General features: G+C 41.1%; 1 protein-coding gene across 6 annotated transcripts in view; it reads right to left on the reverse strand.

The window, feature by feature from the left end:
• The window catches only part of LOC146518650 (inositol 1,4,5-trisphosphate-gated calcium channel ITPR1), a 74605-nt gene that overhangs the window by 11228 nt on the left and 40613 nt on the right, over nucleotides 1–22764 (reverse strand). For 4 of the 6 annotated variants that reach the window (XM_085160787.1, XM_085160786.1, XM_085160789.1 and 1 more), the window contains 16 exons: nucleotides 21466–21513; nucleotides 19736–19868; nucleotides 16140–16330; nucleotides 9972–10155; nucleotides 9560–9813; nucleotides 8683–8883; nucleotides 8482–8592; nucleotides 8126–8221; nucleotides 7750–7893; nucleotides 7527–7634; nucleotides 7214–7406; nucleotides 5897–6019; nucleotides 3108–3283; nucleotides 1261–1425; nucleotides 581–770; nucleotides 381–473 (listed from right to left, as the gene is read on the reverse strand). In XM_085160787.1, the coding sequence (XP_085016913.1) occupies nucleotides 381–473; nucleotides 581–770; nucleotides 1261–1425; nucleotides 3108–3283; nucleotides 5897–6019; nucleotides 7214–7406; nucleotides 7527–7634; nucleotides 7750–7893; nucleotides 8126–8221; nucleotides 8482–8592; nucleotides 8683–8883; nucleotides 9560–9813; nucleotides 9972–10155; nucleotides 16140–16330; nucleotides 19736–19868; nucleotides 21466–21513 (2410 nt within the window). The remainder of the gene's footprint in view (nucleotides 1–380; nucleotides 474–580; nucleotides 771–1260; nucleotides 1426–3107; nucleotides 3284–5896; nucleotides 6020–7213; nucleotides 7407–7526; nucleotides 7635–7749; nucleotides 7894–8125; nucleotides 8222–8481; nucleotides 8593–8682; nucleotides 8884–9559; nucleotides 9814–9971; nucleotides 10156–16139; nucleotides 16331–19735; nucleotides 19869–21465; nucleotides 21514–22764) is intronic. The other 2 variants (XM_085160790.1, XM_085160791.1) reach the window with 1 other exon arrangement.

A 22764-nucleotide genomic window follows, 5' to 3' on the forward strand; every position in this document is an offset into this window, starting at 1 on the left:
TGATAAGGTCGCATGTGAGTTGCTTAGGTCAAATGGCAGGCACATGAAAGACAATCGAGTCACATGGATTGAAGTGCGGATAAAAAAGGGAAACAGTGCAACAGTTTTTCTTTCCGCTTATTGTTGTTTCACAATTATATCCAACAACAGATCAAACCTAGACTAGACATGACTTCCAGTAATTTGCCATCTTCCTCAAGATATTCTCTTATCTCAGGGTAGTCAGGGGAAGAGGAATGTAAAATATATCTCAACCTTAAGTTAAACACACATGCATACAACTAATGTATTTAAACCATCTCAGAGGAGGGTGCCAGTCCTTCTTCCAACATCTAAACACTATTTATAGATTAATGGAAGACTCTGATGTTGCCTGTTACCTTCCTGGAGAGCATCGGTAGTGCAGTTTTCATCAGTACCTCCATGACACACTGCTGCAGACAGGAACTCGCTTGCCAAACTACCTCCACTTTCTAGAAAAGAAGGGAGGCAATGTTTTCTAGTCCTTTCTTAATGTGGAGCTAACAATCTATAATTGGTCTACTTGGAAAACTGATAAATAATTGCAGTCTCTCCTCACTCATAGTTGTGTTGGGGATATGGTCCACCTCCAGGATGAAGTCATCCTTGAAAAATATGTAACCCACGATGGAGAACAAGTAGACCAAAATGAGGGCGAGCACAGCGGTCAGCACGATGGAGCGTCCATTACGAGTCACACTCTTGATCACATTCAGCAAGGTCTCCTCTCTGTATACCAGGTCAAACAGCTACGGAAACAAAGCACACATTACAGAGGAACAAAAGACTGAATCAGAATACACCATGAGGTTTCTTGGCTTCCTTGCATGATTTGGCATTTTCTGCCTGCTGCAAAATATTAGATGTTTGAGTAAGATTGTGCTATTTTTTGAGCTGCTTGGACCCACGTGAAAGGAAAACATTGAGAAACACTTGGATACTCAGACCGATGCGCTAAAAAGCAGACCTGAGGCACTGGGGAATAGCAGTCAACAGTTCAACGACAACATTGTTAAAACACCAAAAAAGGAAATTTCTAGGAGGATATGGCCCTGAAGGCATATCCAAGGCAACTCATGACTGCAGTTTAATGAGAAAAACAAAAATAGGTGGGGTTCATGGGTTGCTATAGTGATTAACTCCCTTTTAGTCATAGTTCAGTTTCAATCAGCCTGTATTAATCTCTTCTCAGGACGGATGTGTATTTAAAAAGCAAATTCATTTGTGTGATTGTCTTACCAAAAGACTGTAGAAAAAAACATGGCCAAAGACCCCCAAACAGCAGATGATGAGGTAGATGAGGTGGTAGAGGAACTCAAAGTCCATCACCATGGCTTTGTAGCCTCGTGTGAAGGTTCCTCGATTGCCAACAAAACTTATCAGGAAGATTATCTTATTACAAACCTGAAAGATAAAGACAAGCTGCCTTTAATAGCAACAATACTGAGTAATGGATCAGCATTTTAATATTCAATTTAAGAAACAACAACAACAACAACAACTACAACAACAGCCTTCACTGAAGACAAGCTCTGAAAGCCCTGACAACAGTATGACTCTGGTGCCCTTTAAGCTAAACAAAGTCACAAAGTGTTTACCCCGGTGTGTGACCTGTAACTTATTTTTTTTGAACATCATCCAAACAAGAAACTCTGTTTCCTGAATCGGGTTAAAGGATTAACAGAAACCCGGTTAATGCAGCCCGAGTAGATACCTGCTTGAGAAAGCTGACGACTCGAGCAGACACATCTGTTTAACCAAATTTCTCCGCGGGGTTTTTAAAAGAGCACATTTGGCTGATCGAGAGTTCAGATAGGCGTAGTATCAATGCAACAATAGTGGAGAGTGATGAAAAGAAAGGTCATACACTCTGCAGCCTTTTGACCCAGATAATGAAAATCTATAGCCTGACTAAGAATGAAACTAACACTAAATACCAATTAATTAAGTTTCACAGTAAAAATATGATATTTATTTGAATATTCCAACCTTTCCAATTCCAATCTTTAAAAAAAAAAAAGGTTAAAATATGTCATATACATAGCCAGAAGACATTTGACCTGCTGTGCATAAACTAGATTGCAGTGTATCGGAGCTACTGCAGTCCGTGGTAACTTGTTCTCTGATTTCTTGCCCTAACCTGGTTTCTCCCAATAACCTGCTTTTGTGTGTACATGTAAACACAGCCTGCACAAGGAGAGATGACCGTGCGCTTGAGTCTTTATTTTGCATTGTGTGTGTGTGTAAAAAAATATAAGAGCACATCTAGAAAATCTCTGGCGGGTGAAGGGGCGGTGTAACCCTCTTTGAGATCCAGTGACGCACTTAACACCACAAAGTACAGCCAAACACAGCCAGCCTACAAGGCTGGGGGCAACACTACAGGCAGACGCGGCACTGGCATGCCAAGTGGGCTCAAGTGTGAGTGAGAGATGAAAGGAGAAGTGGAACTGGTGTGGCAAAGGTTTCTGAGTATGTGAAAGTAGTGGTGTGGGTGAAATAGTAAACCCAAATTAAAAAAAAAAAAAAAGTCTGTCATGTAGGTAGTTTAGACTTAAAATGCCCTGTCAATCTAAATTTGAAAAGCTAGATGCATCGAGTTTCTAATGCTTATCCAGACTCACTGTGGGGCTGGAGCCCATCCCAGCTGGCACAGGGCAAGATGTGGGGTACACTCTGGACAGTTTGCCCACTTGTCACATCATCTATTATTATTATTATTATTATTATGGATCAGTTAGCTTATGAAACAATTTCTGAGAACCCAGTGTGACATCTACTTCAAACTGCTTGGAGGTTCAAATGACCAATCCAAAAGCCCTAAAATATTTAGTTTATTGAGTTATTCTTTATATTACTTTATGTTTTTTAGATGAGAGAATTACTGAAAATAACAAAATGTTTGCCATGTTAGCTTGAAAGATTGAACCAAGGATTCAGTTATAATCTGCCTATTATAGCGATTTCTAATTCCTTTGCATTAGCTAATACTCACTTTTACAAAACTTTTCACAAATGCACAAATGGATGTTTGGCACTGGTGGTGGTGATTTGGGTTAACTGACCCTCCCTGTGAGCTCACTTACATTGAAAGCACCCAGAAGGAAGAGCGTGGGCTCCAGGCCCACAGAGAAGATGAGACGGAGGATTGTGACAGTGACCAAGGCACCGATGCCCAGTGGTTGTGGCATGATGATAACAATGAACAGCGCTGCCAAGACTCCCATCCACAAAAGGGCAGATAAATGGGGATCCAGGATACCTGCAGGTAATAAATAACACATGAAGACAATTAAATGTGCATAGCACAAACAAGCTATAGGGTATACATGCACAAACCAGCCAACTCGTTATACAGTAACTGTGACACATGTGAAATATGAAAGGACATGTTGAGAGAATACATGTACAGTCTGGAACTTTTCAGTATCATCCAACTTTTTTTTTTATGAGATCCGCTATCTTCTTCCTACTTTGGAGACTTTGAACTCAAAAAGAGCCAATTACATAACACCTAAAGTGTATGACACAGTTTCTTGCGTTAGCGTGCGCACCTGATGTTCCTCCTGATCCTGTGGTAAATCCAGGATTAGTGTCCTAGTCAGGGGTTTCATGTGACAGTGTGTCACTCAAGCTAAACCCATGTTTCAGGAGCCTAAAAACAAGACCATACCTAACCTGCTGCCTCTTTAAGCAATGTCTTTTCTAAAATGTGTGCATTATTGTAAGAACTCCGTGAACTCTATTCACAGGTCGACCTCAGGGAGCGGATACATGAAGAAAATAAATGGGGTAGAATTTAATAGATTGAAAAAGATGAAAAAGTGCGGCAGTGGGTGACAAAATAGAGGGGGGGGGGGGGATATTACACTGAAGGCGCTCTTTACCTTCCCTCTCACTCTTGTTTTCCTCCCACCTTGCCTTCCCCTATTCCCTTCTCTCCTTCCTTGTCTCTCCTTTTTTCCTCTCCCTCCCCAGTCCCTGTTGAGATCACATGACAGGTGCCACTTGCATAACACTGTTCTCTAAAAATACCTCCACTGAAAGATTCATGAGGGATGAGCGGGGAGGAACGCACAGCTCGAGTGATGCCGCAGACTGAAAGAGGGGCGTTTACGTGCACTCACAAGCTTTGCATGCGCTGCACACCTAAGGTTAATGTGTAGGCAAATGATTGTGTGCAAACAGCAAGAAAGTCTGCAGTCGAAAAGCTGAAAAAGCGTGCGCTGTTTGATTGTGATTATGTATCATGGGTGTGTGACGCTAGCCACAGCTATTCACCAAAAGCCAGTCACTCATGCATGCAGGCAGAACACACTGACCTAGATTTCCTGCTCTTATAACCCTCATTCTAAAGCCTCAAGCAAAGGAGGGCGTTGAGCTAGGAGAGAGCAATGTATGCAAAGGCATAGGCCGAAAGCCATAAAAGTGACTGTTTAACCCTCTCCAGGCAGGCGTTGCAGATTTGCAAGAGTTAAAAACTAACAACCTGATTACCCCACATACATATTTTAATCGTTTTTTTTACTCAGAAGTACCACTGCAGGACTTGGTTGTGCATTAGCAACAAAAAGTTTAATTTGAGCCTGAGAGGGTTAAGCCAAAGGTATGCTGGAGTCTCGCACACAGGTCAAGTGGTTCAGTAAGACCTTGTTGGTGACGTTATGAGAAACCGCACAAGATTTTAGTTTTGATTTCAAAATGTAGTATTTTTTGTCATCACACATAATTCACAAACCCATCAGAAAAGCTGTTAAGGCAAAATAAAGTGCTGATTGCTAAAGCAAGGCAAACTTCTTTCCTGGAAATGGGTTCATTGTTTGATTTTTTTTTTTTTTGAAAGATTGTGAGAAGACTTTAACAGAAAGAGCAGAAAAAGGAATGCACACATTGCTAAGGCGGACTTGACAGTTTGTCTTGTTAGTGTAAAGTGGGACTTTCTCAACCACCATATGTGTATGTATGTATATATATATATATATATATATATATGTATATATATATATATATATATATATATATATATATATATATATATATATATATGGCTTGTGCTACCTAAGACAATGCAGGCTCAGTTTACAGTAAATTAAAGTGCACCACTCCTCTGTTTATTATGGTTTCCATAGAACTACAAGGTAAATATGAGCTGAAGCTTTAAGGGCAATGGTGTTACTGCGGGTGTCTCTCAAACACAGATTACCAGGTGATTAGAAGTCAGCATGTAAGAACACCGTGGCAGAATGAGATCAGTGGGTCAGTGGCCATGTCCAGCAGAGTCACCCAGCTCTTTAAAGTGTACCTCTCTGGGTGTTTAGCATGCTGTACATTACAGATTCTTTCTTTTTGGTGTCGTTTTTAAAACTTGATTCCTAAGTCATTGTTGCCTCACAACATTATTATCATTTTTAGAAAACTTCTACACAGCTGTCTATATTTGCATTTCTCAACCCATTGTGAGTTATAGAATGTTATAGATTTGCTTTGAAGCAGGAAGAAAACATGTCAATGAGCCCCTGTCCTTCCTGTTTTTCCCCCTGAGTACATAACCTTTGTCTGACCCTTGTTTCAAAAGAAATCTGATTGCAACATCATGGCGCTAGATACAAATCGTTTCAAGCAAAACAGCATCGAAACAATATCTACATTCAAAGAAAAAAAGAAAATCTCTATACGGTCTGTGAGCATGTCACATGCATGAATGACTGATAGGCAGCCTCATCGGAACACCTGACAGAAAGCGTCAAATGAAATATGTCAAAGTTTTAGTCTAAAAGGATTGACTAACTGGAAATGTTGCAGAAATGCTTGCGCCTATTTTAGCAACAGGATGTGCGCGCAGTCACAGTTCATACTCGGGTGCCACTTCGCTGACCTCCATGTACCCCTTCGAGGGGGTAGAAGAAGCAGACCAGGAGATTCATGAGCACAGCCAGCTTGAAGGAGATGCCACTCCACACCGACATGTTTCTTGAGCACCAGTACAGCACTGGCTGGGCTAAAGGGAAGAAGAAAGACAAAACAGATTCTATTTTTAAAATCTGTTCCAAAAGCCAAAAGTGAAGTTGGCGGGTTGCTTATGTTGAAATACCAATTCAGCAGTTTGAATTCAAATAAACTAAAAGTAAATTCTTATATTTGAGAAGCTTTGAATATTTAAAACTTATGCAGAATAAATGAAATATAAGGGACCAGCATGTTCAGCTGATTTCAGTATTTGGTTTATGCATCAACAAGCTGCAAGTTTGAAAAGAAGAACTGAGGAAGTTTGGCTTCAGTGTCTTTGATATGTAAATATGAAGTAAGCGTAGCTGTCAAAAACAAAATGAATGGTTTAAAAGTTCACGATACAAAACATGTCACCTCGACCTTTTAACACAACATTTTGCCTACTCAGGTTTAATTGGAAAAGAAAAAAAAAACAGATGCAGGGACTTTTCTCTGTCCATCCCCTCCTTTACGTGAAAGACAAAATAAGGGTTTGTGTGGGTATGAAGTATGTGAATTAGAAGTGTGAATGAGTGTGGGTCTGCGTGTGTATGTTTGTGTGCATGCGTAAGCACGCTCTCACTTGTGATTCATAAGGTTACTGTATAAATGTTTCATGGCTCAAAGAATGTGGAAAACCCCTGTCCGCTTTTAGACAGTGGAAACATGCACATGCATAACATGAGCGCACACAGGATGACATATTTAGCCCTGCCATCAAGGTGCTGATGCACATCCTTTCATCCATTTTCCAAACACTCTTATCCTGTTCGGGCTCGCAGGGATTGAGCTCTATCCTGCATTTAGGAGGGAGGTCGCCACTAGTCTATCACTTAAATACACATAAAAAAAAACCACATTTATAACTACGGCTAAGTTGGAGTTTCCCCTTTCACATGACCTGCATGTTTGTGGAAAAAAAAGAAAGTAAAACACCCAATAGAGCATGCAAATTACACACAGAAATTTTCAGCTATCCATGAAGCACAGTATTCCCAGAAAAAAAAAATGCACGGAAGTTGTACTTGCCATTAGGAAACAACAGGGGCATGTTGCCACATGTTTCACTACCTGTTTTAGTACACAGACTCTCACCTTCTCCACCCGTAGTTACTCTCCGTCAAAACAGTCAGGGGAGCATCTTAATAGACTGTTGTTCGCGCACACACACAAACACACACACACACACAGAAGACAAACTCACCTCTGAGTTTCTTCTGCCAGTTCATCTCATTAAAGAGGTCCTCTGCTCGAAGGAAGAAGTCATTGATCTTGCTGCCTTGCTCATCTCTCTCTGTGGTGTAGTACACCCGGAGCTTTGACTCTGAAGTTAGGAACTCACAGATGTTGGGTACAGGGAAAACTATCTCCTCCATGGTGCGGTCCTGACGCACAATCTGCAGAGAGAGACTCACAGTCACCTCCGAGGGAAGCCCACAATTTGGGACCATTTCTGACGTAATGTACAGAAAACATGTTCAGATTCACATTATGTGACAGGGGTTGTGCATTATGACCTCTATCTGAGCAGTGTGTTTGGCATAGAACTCCAAGGCCTCATCCCCCTCTCCACTAGACACTCCTGGCTTTAACATCAAGGACAGCTCTTTATTATGACGTGCCAACTGTATAAGGACACACAGGTAACAAGTGAGTTGGTTACAAGGGACAACAAAAGGATAATGCATGTTTCTAAAATACAGCATATACAGATTCTGCAAAAAGAGATAAATAAGACACCTGGTGAGCTAAGATATAAATGTTGTGTCCAACATTTCGGGGTGAAGCAGCATCATGTTCCTCTTCTTCTCCGTTATCCTCCTCCTCCTTTGAGTTTTCAAACTCAACCTCCCCCTGCAGATAGGCTTTCTTTATCACTTCCACCTGCAGACACACACATACACACACACACACACACACACACACACACACACACATATATATATATATATAACACACCCTAGTATTTTTACAGGGAAACATCAAATGAATCTGTCTCTTTGCTCTTGTTGTTATGTACTAACAAAAACAAGGTTATAGCTGAGTAGATTTTGCATTTGATGTAGAAATAGCAGCTCAGGACTCAAGGACAAGATGGACAACAACAGGTTCTCACCAGCTCTTTAGGTCTCATGTTGTACAAGATCCTCTCAGCATTCTCACTGTCATGACGGCTTTCCGTGATGGCGAGCAGCAGCTTAGATGCATTGTTCTGAGAGTCAGAATTGGAAAAGATAAGAACTACAGTTTCTTCATCCAAGTAAAGCAGGCGGAAAACCTGGTGCTCTAGGAAAATAGACTGCTGCTATTTTTCTTGGCAGGTATGCAGAAGATCTAGCTCAGATGGGTGAATTTCCTGCTCTTTCACGTCAAGCCTATTGGTGTTACTGCTGTGAAAGGAAACCACAGCATTTCCCCCCTCATTTTTTAAACTCTAGTCTTAAAGTAAAAGTGAGATCTGGCTCAACTTACCTTGAGCTCTAAAACCAGGTCCATCCGCTTCTTCCCAAGTGGGTTAATGTCATTAAGAATCAGGGCAATAATGATATCAATGCCATTGGACTCATGAGTGGCAATGCAATTCTGGGGGAGAAAGGAATAACTGTATTTTTTTTAAAAAAAGACATTGTCTTAAGAGTTGTAACTTCCTTCACCGTTCAGTGTCTTTTGTACCTGGTTTTCATGGCAAGGGCCTTGGCAGTACTCTGTTAGACTCTCCAGTGTTTGGTTGATGAGAGCAACATTCTTCTCATTGATGTAGAGTCCGAGCAGACCGAGGCCGCCTGTGGTGCTGCCACAGATACAGTCTAGAAACTGAAGCGTCTCACACACAAGGTTGTAGTTGTTCTTGTTGTTTTGGCAACGAAGGAAGTTCTAGGAAAAAAACAGTGAATGTTTCACGCAGTTAACCAGCACGTAAACAACATCAAATTCAAGAGTGAAACGTCCAAGGAACAGCTCGTGCATGCTAGTGGACGTCTGTTTTTGCATAACAACATGGCATATATTAACAAGCAGGTAAGCAAATATCTATACATGTAAATACAATTATTCTATCAAAATAATAGTCTTTTTAGAAACCTGCATATGAGGAAACAGTTGATAAAATCTCATTTTGTACATCTTGGGGGATCTTGGGGGAGGGAAGTACAATTAGTGGTACTGTTCAAGTCTCTAAACAAGCCTTGACGCAAAGAGCTACTAAGAACCAACATCCTCTGCAGATACATCAGTAGAAACTAAAACTGATTAAACAGAGCCTGAATCCTCAAGACTCAAGAGCTTAGTAACAGAAAATCTCTGTTTTACAAGCTCAGTGGAAAACAAATACATGCGAGGCTCTCTGAATAGAAGAAACTTGAAGCCCTGATATCTCTGCAAATAAAGATACTTTACAAAGACATACAAAGCTATTGGCACTGGTAATAAAAACTATTGGAAATTGTGTCTGGACTCTAAAGGCTTCAGTTTAATATTAAAAGGAAGTACAACTGGGCTCACTCTAAAGTAAATCTGTAAAACTAAATTTGCGACACTCAGTCTGACCCACCTGTAGGTCACGGTTGTGATTCTCACAAAGTAGCTGGAGAAAGCGAAGGATAGGCTGCATGATAACAATCACAAAACTCATCTCTCCTTCATCCTGGTTCTTGTCCCCCGTGCTGGGCTGACCATCTGCTGAGGTGAAGTGGTCCTCGGGGTCAGCTTCTCGCCTATAAGAGTTAAAGGCTTTCTTTGTGGCAGACGAGGCCTCTAATAGCTGCTCTTTCACGTCTTCTGTCATCACCACAGCTGGGTCTTTTGCTATATAGAGACATAGAACTCGTACTATAAACTGAGTCACAACTAAAAGAACCTTCAAATATTTTTTTTCCTATTTTAAATTTAGAAATAAACATGAAATCAGCAGTTTTCAAACTGGGCGTTGTTTAGTGTTAACAACCCTACAGGTGACCTCTGACCTTTTTTGCGAACAGGGGGCTCTTTGTCCTGGCTGTCATCGTCTCTTTTCCTGTTTCCCAGGTCGCTTGTATTTACTGTCACCGTGGCTTTGATCTCGAGCTGGGCTGACTTCATACGGTCATAAAAGACACGGAAGAACTTTTCTGATTTTTTGTCTTCTGTCAGACGGCAAAAGAATGAGCGCTGGAGACACAAAGAAGAGCAAACTGGAATTATTAAAAAACCATGGTACATGCTGTGTCACTGTAAAATGGAAACGAACATTCATTGGTGTCAAATTCTTTGCTGAATGTGTTGACGCTCACCTGCAATATAAAAAACCCGGAATAAGAGTAGTTGATCAACAGAAAAGCAATCTGCTACCATGCTGATAAGATTATCATATATAGTGGGGAAATAATTATTTGATCGCCTGCTGAATTTGTAAGTTTGCTCACATACAAAGAAATGAACAGTTTTTGATTTTTATGGTAGTTTTAATGGAGTTAGAATATCAACCAAAAATCCAGAAAAAACACATTTGAGCCCAATGCAAAACATGACTTAGCAGTTGGTGGAGAAACCCTTGTTGGCAAGCACAACGCTAAGATGATTGTTTTAGTTGGTCACCAGGTTTGCACACCTTTGGCCCACTCCTCTTTACAGAAACTCTCTAAAACCCTTAGGTTTTTTGGCTGTTGCTTGAGAACTCAAAGCTTGAGCTCTCTGCACAGATTTTCTACAGGACTGAGGTCTGAAGATAGGCTAGGCCACTCATTATCCTTAATGTGCTTCTACTTTAGACACTACTTTGTTGCCTTGGCATATTTGGGGTATATTTGTCATGCTGGATGAGCCATCCACAACCCATCTTCAGTGTTGTGGCTGAGAGAAGGAGGTTCCTGTCCAAGATTTTATGACACATGGCCCCGTCCACTGGCCCTTTATGTGGTGAAGTCATCCTGTACCCTTAGCAGAAAAACAACCCGAAAGCATAATATTTCGACCTCCATGCTTGTGGGGATGGTGTTCTTTGGGTGATACCCAGCATTTCATTCCTCTAAACATGGCAGGTCCAGTTAATGCCAAAGCAACAGCACTTTCTCCCAAACCTTAACTGAGTCATTTAGATGTTCACTGGCAAACTGAAGGTGGGCCTGTAAATGTGCCTTCTTAACCTTGCAGAAGCTACAAGACTTCAGTCCATTATGGTGTAGTGTGTTACTAATGGGGTTCTTGGTGACTGTGGCCCCAACTGCCTTCAGATCATTAAAATGCTCCTCCCATGTACTTGTCTCTTGATCATCCTCCCCCCACGAAGAAATATCTTGAATGGAGCTCCAGACCGAGGGCAACTGATTATCACTTCTATTTCCCAATAATCTCACCAACAGTTGCCACTTTCTCACCAAACTTATTGCTGGTCTTGTAGCCCATTCTAGCTTTGCTCAGATCAGTCTTGCCCCTGACATCCTTTGAAAGCTCTTTGGACACGCCCATGATGTTTGAGAGGTTGAAATGGAAGAAAGTGATTCTCTGGACAGGTGTGTTTTACACACATATAGAGTTGAGATCAGGAGCATCTGTAATTGATTGGCTGTAATCTGTGGGAGTCAGAATTCTGGCTTGGTTATCGGGGATGAAATACTTACTTCGATCAATGACATGCTAATATATTTGTAACTTCTATGTATGTGTATGTGGTTTTCTTGATTTTTGGTTGAGGTTTCATCTCTCTTTATTAAAATGACCATAAAAAAAATTCAGCAGTGGATCAAAGAGTTTTTTTCCCCTCATTGTATATAGTATGGAGGTTATACCATGGGAAAATTTAATATCTTTTGGTGTAATGTTTAAACAAAACAAGCTAATAAAAAAATAGTAGAAAATTTAAGAGATAAAATAGAAAGAAAGAAAACAAATAAACGGTCAAACTTTTTCTTAACAAATTAGCACACTGTCTCGGCTTACAGTAAAAAACAAACAACAAATCGTTACTTTATATCAGAAAACTCTTCTTTATAGGAAAACCAATCTTTATTCAAAAAATATTATAAACTCTAATGAAGCAGGTCTAATTTTACAGTGATGTGAGGATTTAATCGCTGCAGCTATGGCTGTGGAATGAGGTCACACAGAATTAGGACACTTCCATGCCCGATGTATACACTGTGTCCCAACCCACAGGTCTGTTGTTTTGATTATGTAAGAGCTGTTAGCAGCACAGTCTATGGAACGGCTTTGACGAGCCAAAGCAGCTTTGCCACACTAAAAGGGTGAAAAAAATTACATGAAAGGGAGAAGCCTGGCCTACTTACACCGATACAGAAATGGAGATGGTGGGAAGTTGTGAGAAAAAAAAAAAGCTTGAGGCAAAAGATAGATACCAAGAAGTGGGAAAAAGGGGCAAAAGGGAGGGGAAAGAACCTATGATCGAGAGAGGGGAAACAAGAGCGAGTGATAGGGAGGGAGAAAATCTTATCAGATGTGGTATCTAGGCCAGCTCTCAAAGTTTGTTACATAACCATATGGTCTTTTCAGGTTAGATGTAGAACTGGGCTAGTTAAGAAAACAAACACAGTAAATGATAGTCACATGGAAAATGTTAAGCAAAAATAGACAAAGCAAGCTTTGTTTCTGCTCCTCCAAGGACATTGTTTTAAATGTGTTTGTACTGCGGCGGTTGCATGCGATGCAATTTAATTTTTAATAGCTGTGCTAAATTTTTCATTCAAAAGTAAAAATAGTGACAAACCAATTAAGGAGCCAAAGTGAGAATTTATCTGGCTTATTAATGACTCAATGAAGGGATACGCCGGTTTTACAGCCTAGTTTCCTCTAAAGAAACAATGACATAACTGTGTGACTGTGCCCCAAAGCAGATTCTCGAGCCTCGTGCCCCACCCTGGCCCTCCACCACTGAGCAGCAGCACTCCTGCACGTACACACTCTGCCAACTTAGGAACAAGGAGACAGCAGCATGGGGAGGGGAGACCTACCAACCAAGGCCATCGTGCAATAAACAAGTTGATGACAAAGTGAGGAGTACAGAGACGGGGATTAGCTACAACACTGGCAGCCCACTCACTGCTCACACATCACAGCATGCCTGAGGAGGGAAGGGTTGAGGGGACAGTAATGGTCATGCCTGTCCGTCCTTTTTTGTTCATATAACTGCCCTCCATCAGCCGGCTAAAGCGTGGGCCTGCATGGCAGGTGGGGGAGGGAGGGGGGGGAGGAAGACAGGGTGCAAAGGGTGAGGCATGAGGAGCGGTGCTAGGATAACACACAGTGATTAAACCAGAGCAAACACAGGAGAGCACTCACCAGCACTCTCTCACCCCTACCATTACATAACTCAAACAGACACACACACACACACACGCTTGTACAGTACCAGCACACGCAGGCTGGAAAGCACATACGCTAATACGCCTACTGACTTTTACACTCACAAAAGTGGGTCAGCTGTCTCCGCCATAGGCACATGCCAGTTCAGAGAGGACACACCCACATATCACACATGCTCTGCAATACAGTATTCTCTCTCAGCTTTATCCTTATGTAATCATCAATCATTTTCACAGCCTGTCATTCAAGTAAAATATCCTATGTTGGAGATACTATGTTTAGTCATTTACATTCAGGCCTAGCAAGACTAGCACCAGTGCTGGGCTACAGTATTTGATAAGGTGAATCAGGTTAAACTGACTTATTGCCATTCACTGCAATAGCGACAGTGGAGGTGAATGTACTGGGCACGCCAGACCGTTCTTTTCTTTTTCCCAGCATCATTTCTTTTTCACCTGAGAGCTAACTGAGTATTTGTTTTGTTTTTTTTAAACACCAGTTCTTAGGAACTGAACCAAATTGAGTGACTCACTGAAACAAGGACGTGCGCACAAGTAAGGGACACCACAGTAAAGAAAAACACCACAGCAAAGCTTTCCTCTTCTGATTTCTTCAGAAAACGTATGTGACAACAATCAGAAGTGAAAACCTGTACTTTCACATCTAACCACGTTGTTACATTGTGTAGCATTTGGACGCCAGTCCTCACACATTGGTTTACGAAATCTGTGCTGCTGTATCAAGACACCATCTGTGTTTTGATGGCGCTTGAAAAGCAGGAGGAAGACTGGCATAATGGAGAGATGACGTTACGGATGAAGTAACACATGGTGGTCAAGGCAAGGAGAGAACACGGTGATAGTAACGAAGGAGGATAGATGAGAGGGACAAAGATGTCACGGGCCCCTGCAGTGTCGGGTAAACACAGAGCCTGTCTGTATCTATGGAGGCAACCCCTAAGTGGAAAGAGACAGAGAAGAGCAGGATGGGGTGGGGGCGGACAACACTGAAAAACAAGGTCATAGCGCTTTCCCTTCTCTCCTTCCGTTCCGCCACTTGGCATCAACAAAGGGATGTTATGTAACAGCTATTTATACTCGCGCTCCCTTTTCCTTTCACCCTCCCTCTCATGTCAGGCAGCGCCACATGTAAACCAAATGGAACTGCTGCTGCTCCTCCCTACTCTACGCTCTTTCGAGACCTTTTCCCCGTTCCTCAGTTTCTTCCTTCTTCCTTTAAATTTGCCACCTCTGCATTCACATTTTTTCTTTTTTTAGACTCACTACTCTGGTTTAGCACACCTGCACATCAAGGGCTTTGGAGGGAAACGGAGCAGCACACCATGCAGTTAGAAGCCAGATGGCTGACGAGTAAAATGTTAAAAGTTGTCATGTAACAACAGAATTCACAGCTGTCTGAGATCTCTCATAGCTGTAGCAAGAAAAAAAGAAAAGAAAAAAGAAAGATAAAAAGCCGCTATGTGACTGAAATATAGGAGCAAAGGAGTGCAAGAGCCTGAATGTGAAATATAACCTCTAGTGGATCCGTGCATTAGCCTTGCATGACAGCAAACAGCCTGCATGTGTAAGTGACTTAACTGAGCATGCAGCTGGGTTATTCTGTGTGGTTTATTTCTGTGCACTATGTAGGCCATGAGTAAATACTTAACGGTGTTACGTGAGTACAAGACACCCAAGATCCAACAGGTGCTCAGCTCAGCACGACAATCACACAACCCCACTTATATTTCCCATGGCGTGCTTTCTTGAAGAGACGAGAGAGAACAAAAGAAACGCCTGATCTCAAATTCAAGCTTTAAGCTGTCAGTCACAATCATCATTGTTGTATTTATAGAGATGAAACAAGGCTTTTATCTCAGGCTTCCTTTATAAGCCATCCAGTAAGTAAAAGAACATAAATATTTGCACTGTACGGTGCAGTTCTAGCACTGCAGGATAGCTTTCCCTGCAAATAAATCTCCCTTTCCAGAAGAAACTTAAGAATGCGAGGGTAAGAGGAGCTCCAGTTTCTCCTCAGTCCCCTCTGTGTTTCCTCATCCCTCCGCCCTCTCTCCCCACTGCCCCAGTTCCGGAGGCCCAGCGTGACCCAGTTTGGGCCGGCAAGAGAACGCAAGGGAGCGAGGCTGGAATGTTTTGAAGGCTGAGACATTCCTCATTGTTCATTCACACAGACCTTATGTAACACAGACGGATCACGTGACGTGGCTCTGCAGCAGCCGTGGGAAGCCAATGCATTATCTCTGAAACAGTGGCTTCCTCTAATCTGATTATGCAAGCTCCTCGCTTACACAACGTAGACGGACACACAAACAGAAAAACGGGGATCCACTGACAGAACAACAGACATAGGAAGAATGGACGGTGGGGGAAACAGAGTTCAGAGCAGCTCGGGCTGAACCCGAAAGGAGGAGAGTTTATTTAAACTACCCAATACACACCTAAGAATTTCTAAAATGAAAAAACAGAAACACATGAACATTTTTGATCCAAAGTCTACTTTAGGTCTACTATTGACATTATTAGCAGTTGGTCTGGTCTCCCAGCTAAGTTATATAGGGCTAGACGTGAGGGGGAGGTGCTGCAGTAATGTACATGTGCAGCTATGGTGGCACACTGACCCACTTACTGAAGATTGTCTAGTGATGAAAAATTCCCTCAATTACACAGTGTTCTTTACACTGATCGTATTGGAGCAGATCAAATTTAAAGTGTATCATTTTTAAAGTGAGATGCAGATTTATACACAAATCAGTTGTTTCGCAGTAGACAACAGACACAAGTCCATATTCTTAAGGTTGAAATGTTCGGTTAACTGACCTGGATGGTGGTGTTTCCACCCTCCAGCAGCGCAATGGCTAAGAGGATGCTTTCTTGGAAGACTCGGTCGCTCGTGGTGTTCATGATGAGGTCAATAACCAGGTCAGAGGCTCCTTCTTTGTCCAGATGACACTGTACCTCTGCCAGGCTCATTTCCCCACGACTCAGGCCCCCATGTCCCCCTAATCCACCTAAAGACCGAGATGAAGCAATGGGACAATTCAGAACAAGCTATATCAGACATGTGGCATTAATTTTTTTTTCTAATCTGGTTTATTTTGATAAATTTCCTGCAAATAAATGGGAACTACAACTATAAGCATTTAACAGCTTATTAAATCATCTGGTGATAATAACAGAAAAACAACAGTTTGCTCTTAGTAAGTTTATAGTCCAATTAAAACATATAGTGAGATTAAGTATTTGGACTTTTTTCCATCTTTACACCAGTACAGTGGACTTTAAATCAAACAATTAATATGCAAGTGAGGTGCAGTGTTCAAGTATTGTAGTATTTGTTCAGTAATTGCAGTCATGTGTGAATTTAAATAAATTTTCAGTTTTAGTTTTTAATACTTTAATGGAAATCAAAGGAAGTCAATGACTTCAGTTGCTGCTTGTTTTGGGGTTTCTCTGCCTTCAGTAACTGAAGAGACGCTCTGTTGGGTGGACATCAGGTGACTGACTTGGCCACTGAAGAACATCTTATTTCTTTGCCTAAAACACTGGTGAACTTACTATACTTGCAGCCATAGATACTCATTCTCTGACGCTGCCCACACAATATTTGAGAGATCATGTGGTGTGCTTCATGAACAAACAGTGCAATTTTACATGTGTTCTGGCCTTCCTGTTCTTAAGTGTAACCCGTAGTTTGCAACTTACTGTATTGCCATTCACGAAGAAGAACTCCTGATTGTGTTTTGACAACCTGCCTGTGTGTAAGGACGTTCACTCAGCATGCAGCTCTGTGAGAGTATTCCTCATGTAGCTAGTGGTTGTGCAGATGTTTTTTTTTAACCAAGCAATAATTCTGCAGTTTTCTTTGTTTTCAGTGGTCCTTTAAATCTTTTGGTGTTGCATATTGGTGATTTGGTCATCACAAAATGATTTCCTCTCTCTTTGATGGGTTTATTTAGCTTTTCTTAACCTAACGATGGCTTATCCATTTGCATCAATGTGTCTTTGGACTTCACAAAGACACTACCAAATTCAATTTCAAGACTTGGAATCAACTCTGCTTTTATACAGAGGCATGTTCCCTCATCATGGAATAATGAGGGAGCATGCCTCACCTGGCCACGAATCTGTTTGTGAGTCAACGGTCAAATTACTTTTGACAGTTGAAAATGGAGGACTATATAATTTCTATTAAGTTGATGCCATATTTTGGTTAAATCCCTTTAAGGTGAAAGTCTTCACTTCCATCACATAACCTGTGGTTGTTTACAGAGACAAAGCTCTAAAAAATGTGCTGTTTTCCAAATATTTATGGACCCAACAGTATACATACACAGTTAAAATTAAATAAGAAAAATAATGTGCTCAAAACTTTTTGTTGCTTTAATAATGCTGTGAGTCATCAGAAAGTGTGACCAAATCAGAGGTTTTGGCAGTTTGCTAGTCTGGCATATACAGGTGTATGTGTAAACAATCTTCCCAGTGGTGGATATTCCAAATTCATGCCAAGGTCATACAGTGCAAAAGGCAGAGAAATTGCAAAAATCCCAAGAGCTACATCTCAGACTCTGCAGACCTCAGTTAATATGTTAAGTGTTAAAGTTCACGACAGTATAAGCAGAAAAAGACTGAAGAAAGATCCTTTTTTGAAGAAGAAGAAAAGATGCCAGGAAAAAAACCCTCTTTTATTTAAAAATAACAAGGCAGCATGGTTTAGGTTTACATCTGAGCAAGCCATAACTTTTTTAATAATGGCCTTTGGACAGATAGTGATGTCATTCTACTTTGGCAATAATGCCAAAGTGTAGATGTTTGGTAATAATGCAAAGTGTAAAATTTGGAGAAAACCAAACACACAAACACTAACTATCAGCAGGGTGGTGGAGGGGTGATGATTTGGGCTTGTTTTGTAGATAGAGGACCCGGGCACGTTGCAGTCACTAAGTCAGTCAAATACAAGGCCATCTCTTAAACTAGGTCATGCAACAGGACATTGACCCCAAAGCACAGCAATCAAAGTCCAGACCTCAACCAGAGTGAAATGCTGTGATGTGATCTTGACAGAGCTGCGCAAAAACAAGCACCCATGAATCTCAATGAACTGAGTTATTGCTGAAGTTATTGCTGCTAAAGGTGGTAAAAGTTACTGAATCATGGGGTGTACTTAGTTTTTCACTGCAAAATATACAAACTTTTTTCTTTGTTAAAGAGTCCAAAAAGATGAACTTAAACAGGTCCCAAACATGCCGTGCTATCAATCCTTTACTGACCACCTGTGCAATGCAACTGTCCAGTGGTGTGATTCATTGTACAAGCCTTTGCCTGTACATCCCCCCTTGAGGCCCAAGCTTCAGGCTACATATGGAATCTCAGTGTGGCTCTTGTTTCTGCAACAGGTGCAAAGTCTGTTTTCACAGGAAGTAGCAGCTTGTCACCTAGCAACAGTAAAAAGTGGATTATGGAGGGGATGGGTTTACTTCCTGCTGACTGGAAGTTTGCCAAAATGTTGGCACAAAAGGGAAAGATGGAGACCTGGGTACAACTTTAATCATCTCTGTTCTTGACTCCTGTTGAAAGAGCTTTTGTACAAACATCTGAGCTACTTATCACAAGGCTTAGTGAATCAGTGATGTCCTTTAAATCACTTGTCAAAACAGTTGTTTTTTTGTGGTTTTTACTGTTATTGCCTTTTTTTTTTAAAATCTTAATTGCATTTATTTTCTGTTGATATTTTGTGTCCTCTTTTGTCTATTATTATTATCATTATTGTTCAGTAGCATTCTTGCCACAGCAGATACAAAGTGTTCAGATTATTAGGTTAACAGACTCACAGCACATTGTACCGACACCAGCACAGTGTCCGTGTGTCCCCCGAATCTATATTATGATAAAATGTCTTACATCAAACATGGCAAAAATCAGCCAATCGCTCAAAAAACAGAAGAAAATACACACATTGCTTTAGTATTTTGAGTGCAGATAATAAAAAAGTAGCAATGTTATCAGGTAGTGATAAGCATATTTTGCTCTGCATGCTCAAAGGGCAGTTCACAGCCTGACTCAGGAGCTGATAACCAGCTCAGGGCCAGACAGATAAAGCCCCATCCTCATATAACAACCCCAAAAGAGGTTTGCCACACTACAACTTCAGAGGCAGGAAAAAAAAATTGCAAAAGGTTCATCTAGACTTTGATCTTAAATAATAGTAGTTGTAGTCATGTTCGGCAGCACAATCCCCCTCCTCTTCAGCAGCATGCGTTTGGTAAATGCTTCACACAGACACCAGGTCTATTAGAGATACTGAAAGATGGGTTTCCTTGGCCTTTCATGCAGGAAGAAAACACCACTGAAAAGAATGAACAACAAACTTCTGTGCTGGCTGTCAGAGATGAGTAACAATCGTCGTTGCGTCCCACCTGATTGGCTTTTGCCCGGTCCAACCTGACCGAGGGGGCCATTGCTAAATGACGTCAGGCTGTCCCTCCGCCCACCACTCCTATGGAAGTTGCCATAGTAACGATTCACCAGAATCTGTCTCAGCGCCTCGCCCTGCAAGAGAAGACAGAGAAGGACGTAATGATGTGATGTCTGTGGCGGGAGAGAGAGAAATAAAGAACAGCTTGTGTAACGGGATAACGTGCATCATTAATGATGCATTGTATATTTCTTTTCTCTGTGAAGACTGCAAGAAAACGCAGCCTCAAAGTAATACAGACTAAAGACAAGTTAAATAAAGAGTAAATTAAATCTCTAATTAAAGAAAAATTCCTAAAATTCCGCACTGGACAAACCTTTAGGTATAGGATAAACTTTCTGATATTTACCGCCTACATTACAATATTGTTATGGGTCTCATCGCAGCAGTGACTGCAATGTGAGGTCCTGATTTTCACTTAGACAGACCTGGGGCCAGCCCTCCCACACTGTGACTCATCCTCTGTCGAGCAGTCAGCAGCACGACTTTGGCGTTGTCATGGAAACCGCAGCCCATAGCTACCTGACAGACCTCCCATGGGATAAAGTGAAGGAAATGAAAGAGAAGGGTTTTTTTGTGTTTGTGTGCAATTATGTGCAAATCATTGCCAACTGTGGGTGGTCCTTGATAGACGACGGAGGAGTTATGTAAGCTCCGCTGCCATAGTTATGCTCCAGAGGTCAGGATTACTTTATGTAGGAGGTGCGGGGAACACTATTCTCATTGTTCATTGGTTGGAGGTTAATCAATGGTATGCATCGTGCTTAACGGCAAAGCACAATCAGATGGAGTCAGAAAATTATTCCCTGATCTCTAGAGTCGTGAGGCATGAGCCAAACCCTTATGGCATTTTGAACAGGAGGTTATCTAAACTGTCGATACAAAGCAACTCTATAACAAAGTCTTGCCACTCGCCACTATTAAGCAGCAGGCACAAACTTTTTGAAGCATTATCTAAATCAAGATTAATTTCGATGGTTATCGGGAAATGAAAAAGATCCAAATTTTGCGCTAAAATAAGTTTCATCCATCTTCGTCCCCCTGTAAGTTTTACCTCTACTATTTTTTAATTCAACATTTTTGCTGTGGAAAAATTCTTCCAAAAAGTAAAACAGGAGTTTCTCTGTAACATTCAAAAACATTCAATAACTCTAGGATAAGAAAGGCCTTTGGAGGTAATAAAACCTTCACTGCTTATTTAGTAATAACTACATGCAAGATGCCAGGAGTCAGGATATCTTGTTACACATATTTAATTGGATTGGATGAATGGGCAGTGATTAAACCTGTGTGAAAAATGTTTTTCTCTAGGAGATTAGTCCTATATATTGATGAACCCATCAGTGGCGGCCTCTAAAAATACTGATTAGACACAGACATGCCTGAGGCTCTGTAAAGTCTCTGCTTTGTCATAAACACCATTAGAGAGAGAATGCAGAGGAAAAACATGTTTTCCTTCATCAGTTACACAATCACCATGACTGATCACTTGGCTGTTACTTAAAACACTAAAAGAAGAGTTCTCATAAACCTAGAAGGCAAAAAGAATCAGGTCACAAAGTGGGAATATTTCATTCTATATGCATAACTGCTTTACATGTAAATCTCAGTATGAATCTGTCTAGTGTTGGGGTTTTCAGTTAGGTTGCCATGCTCTTAAAAAGTACCTACCCTCTTTTGGTCCTCCACCAACTTCTCAGGCTGGTTGTTATCCAGCTGCTGCGTGCAGTGAGTAGTGTGCGCATAGTGGTTGAACAAATACAAACACAGGGTTAGTATTCATGCAGCACAGAGAAGGCAATTGTCAGGTTAATTACCACATCTTGTACCTATTCAGCTATTTCAAGTGGCCATGCAAAGGTCTGCTCGGTGTGAGTTGCTATGCTTTTACTGGTAGGTCAGAAACCGAGGAAACATTATGTCTACGTTTAGGAGAGCTGTGATAGGGGATGTGTACTGCGGTGACTGTGTTGAAATTCTCCAGTGCATGTTTTGTTCAATTTCTGAATTCCTTGCACAAACAAAAATGTAACCTTTTTCACACATTGGGCTCAGAGATTAAAGGTTCAAAGGTGTTTCGACACTTACGCATGTAGTTAAACAAAACCACTGAATCAATGAACCATGACGTTCTGTTCAAATACACCCCCAGCTTTGAAAAACATGCTAGATTAATGCTGCCTATATCAGCCTTGAACGCTATTGAAAAATAGATGCTTAATCTCAATTTTAATAAAGGTTATCATTCTAAACTTTATCAGTCTTGTTTTTTTTTTGTTTTTTTTTTATCTTCCTTGAGGATGATGCCCTCCATGTCTTTACTGCTTCACTTAAACTCTTGCTTTTGGTATTTCATATGCGGTCTTTGGGTAGTGAAACACATGTCCAGTAGGACTGAGATCAGATAAAAGACTCAGCCAATCGCCAAAATGATGAAATCTTGTCCAGTGACCTTTTGCTTATTTGGCCAAATCTGAGTCTGCAGGATGTTTCTGTCTACCTCTCTGTTGGCCTATTGCTTTTTTCAGCAAAAACCCCCAAACAAAAAACAAATAAATACCAGTGGACAGGTTTTATTTAGAGCCACAACAGCTTAAGCTTTACATTTATTTAACCGTAACCAGATCTGTTTTGTGAGGCTTATGGGAAGCATCATGTAGTGAATCCTTTGCAGATTATTGTCATGTCTTCTCTTCAGTTTTGACCACAAAACATCAACGCCTACATCCAGAGAATCAGTCATAACGTACGTTTTTCAGCAGAATTGCGCTTCTTGCATACCTGCTTGTTTGCTATTTCCTTTCTTTTTCTACTTTTTTCTATTCACAGCTAGTTTCTTCTAAATTGATGCAACACATCTATTATTGAGAACTCTGACCACGTTTGTTCATTTTTAAATCTTCAGTTGTATGTGCTCTTCATACAAACAGCCTGCTCTATTTGAGTTTAAATGCCAGATCTTAACTCTTA

This window comes from Neolamprologus multifasciatus, chromosome 5 (assembly GCF_963576455.1).
Source record: "Neolamprologus multifasciatus chromosome 5, fNeoMul1.2, whole genome shotgun sequence".
Lineage (NCBI taxonomy): Eukaryota > Metazoa > Chordata > Actinopteri > Cichliformes > Cichlidae > Neolamprologus > Neolamprologus multifasciatus.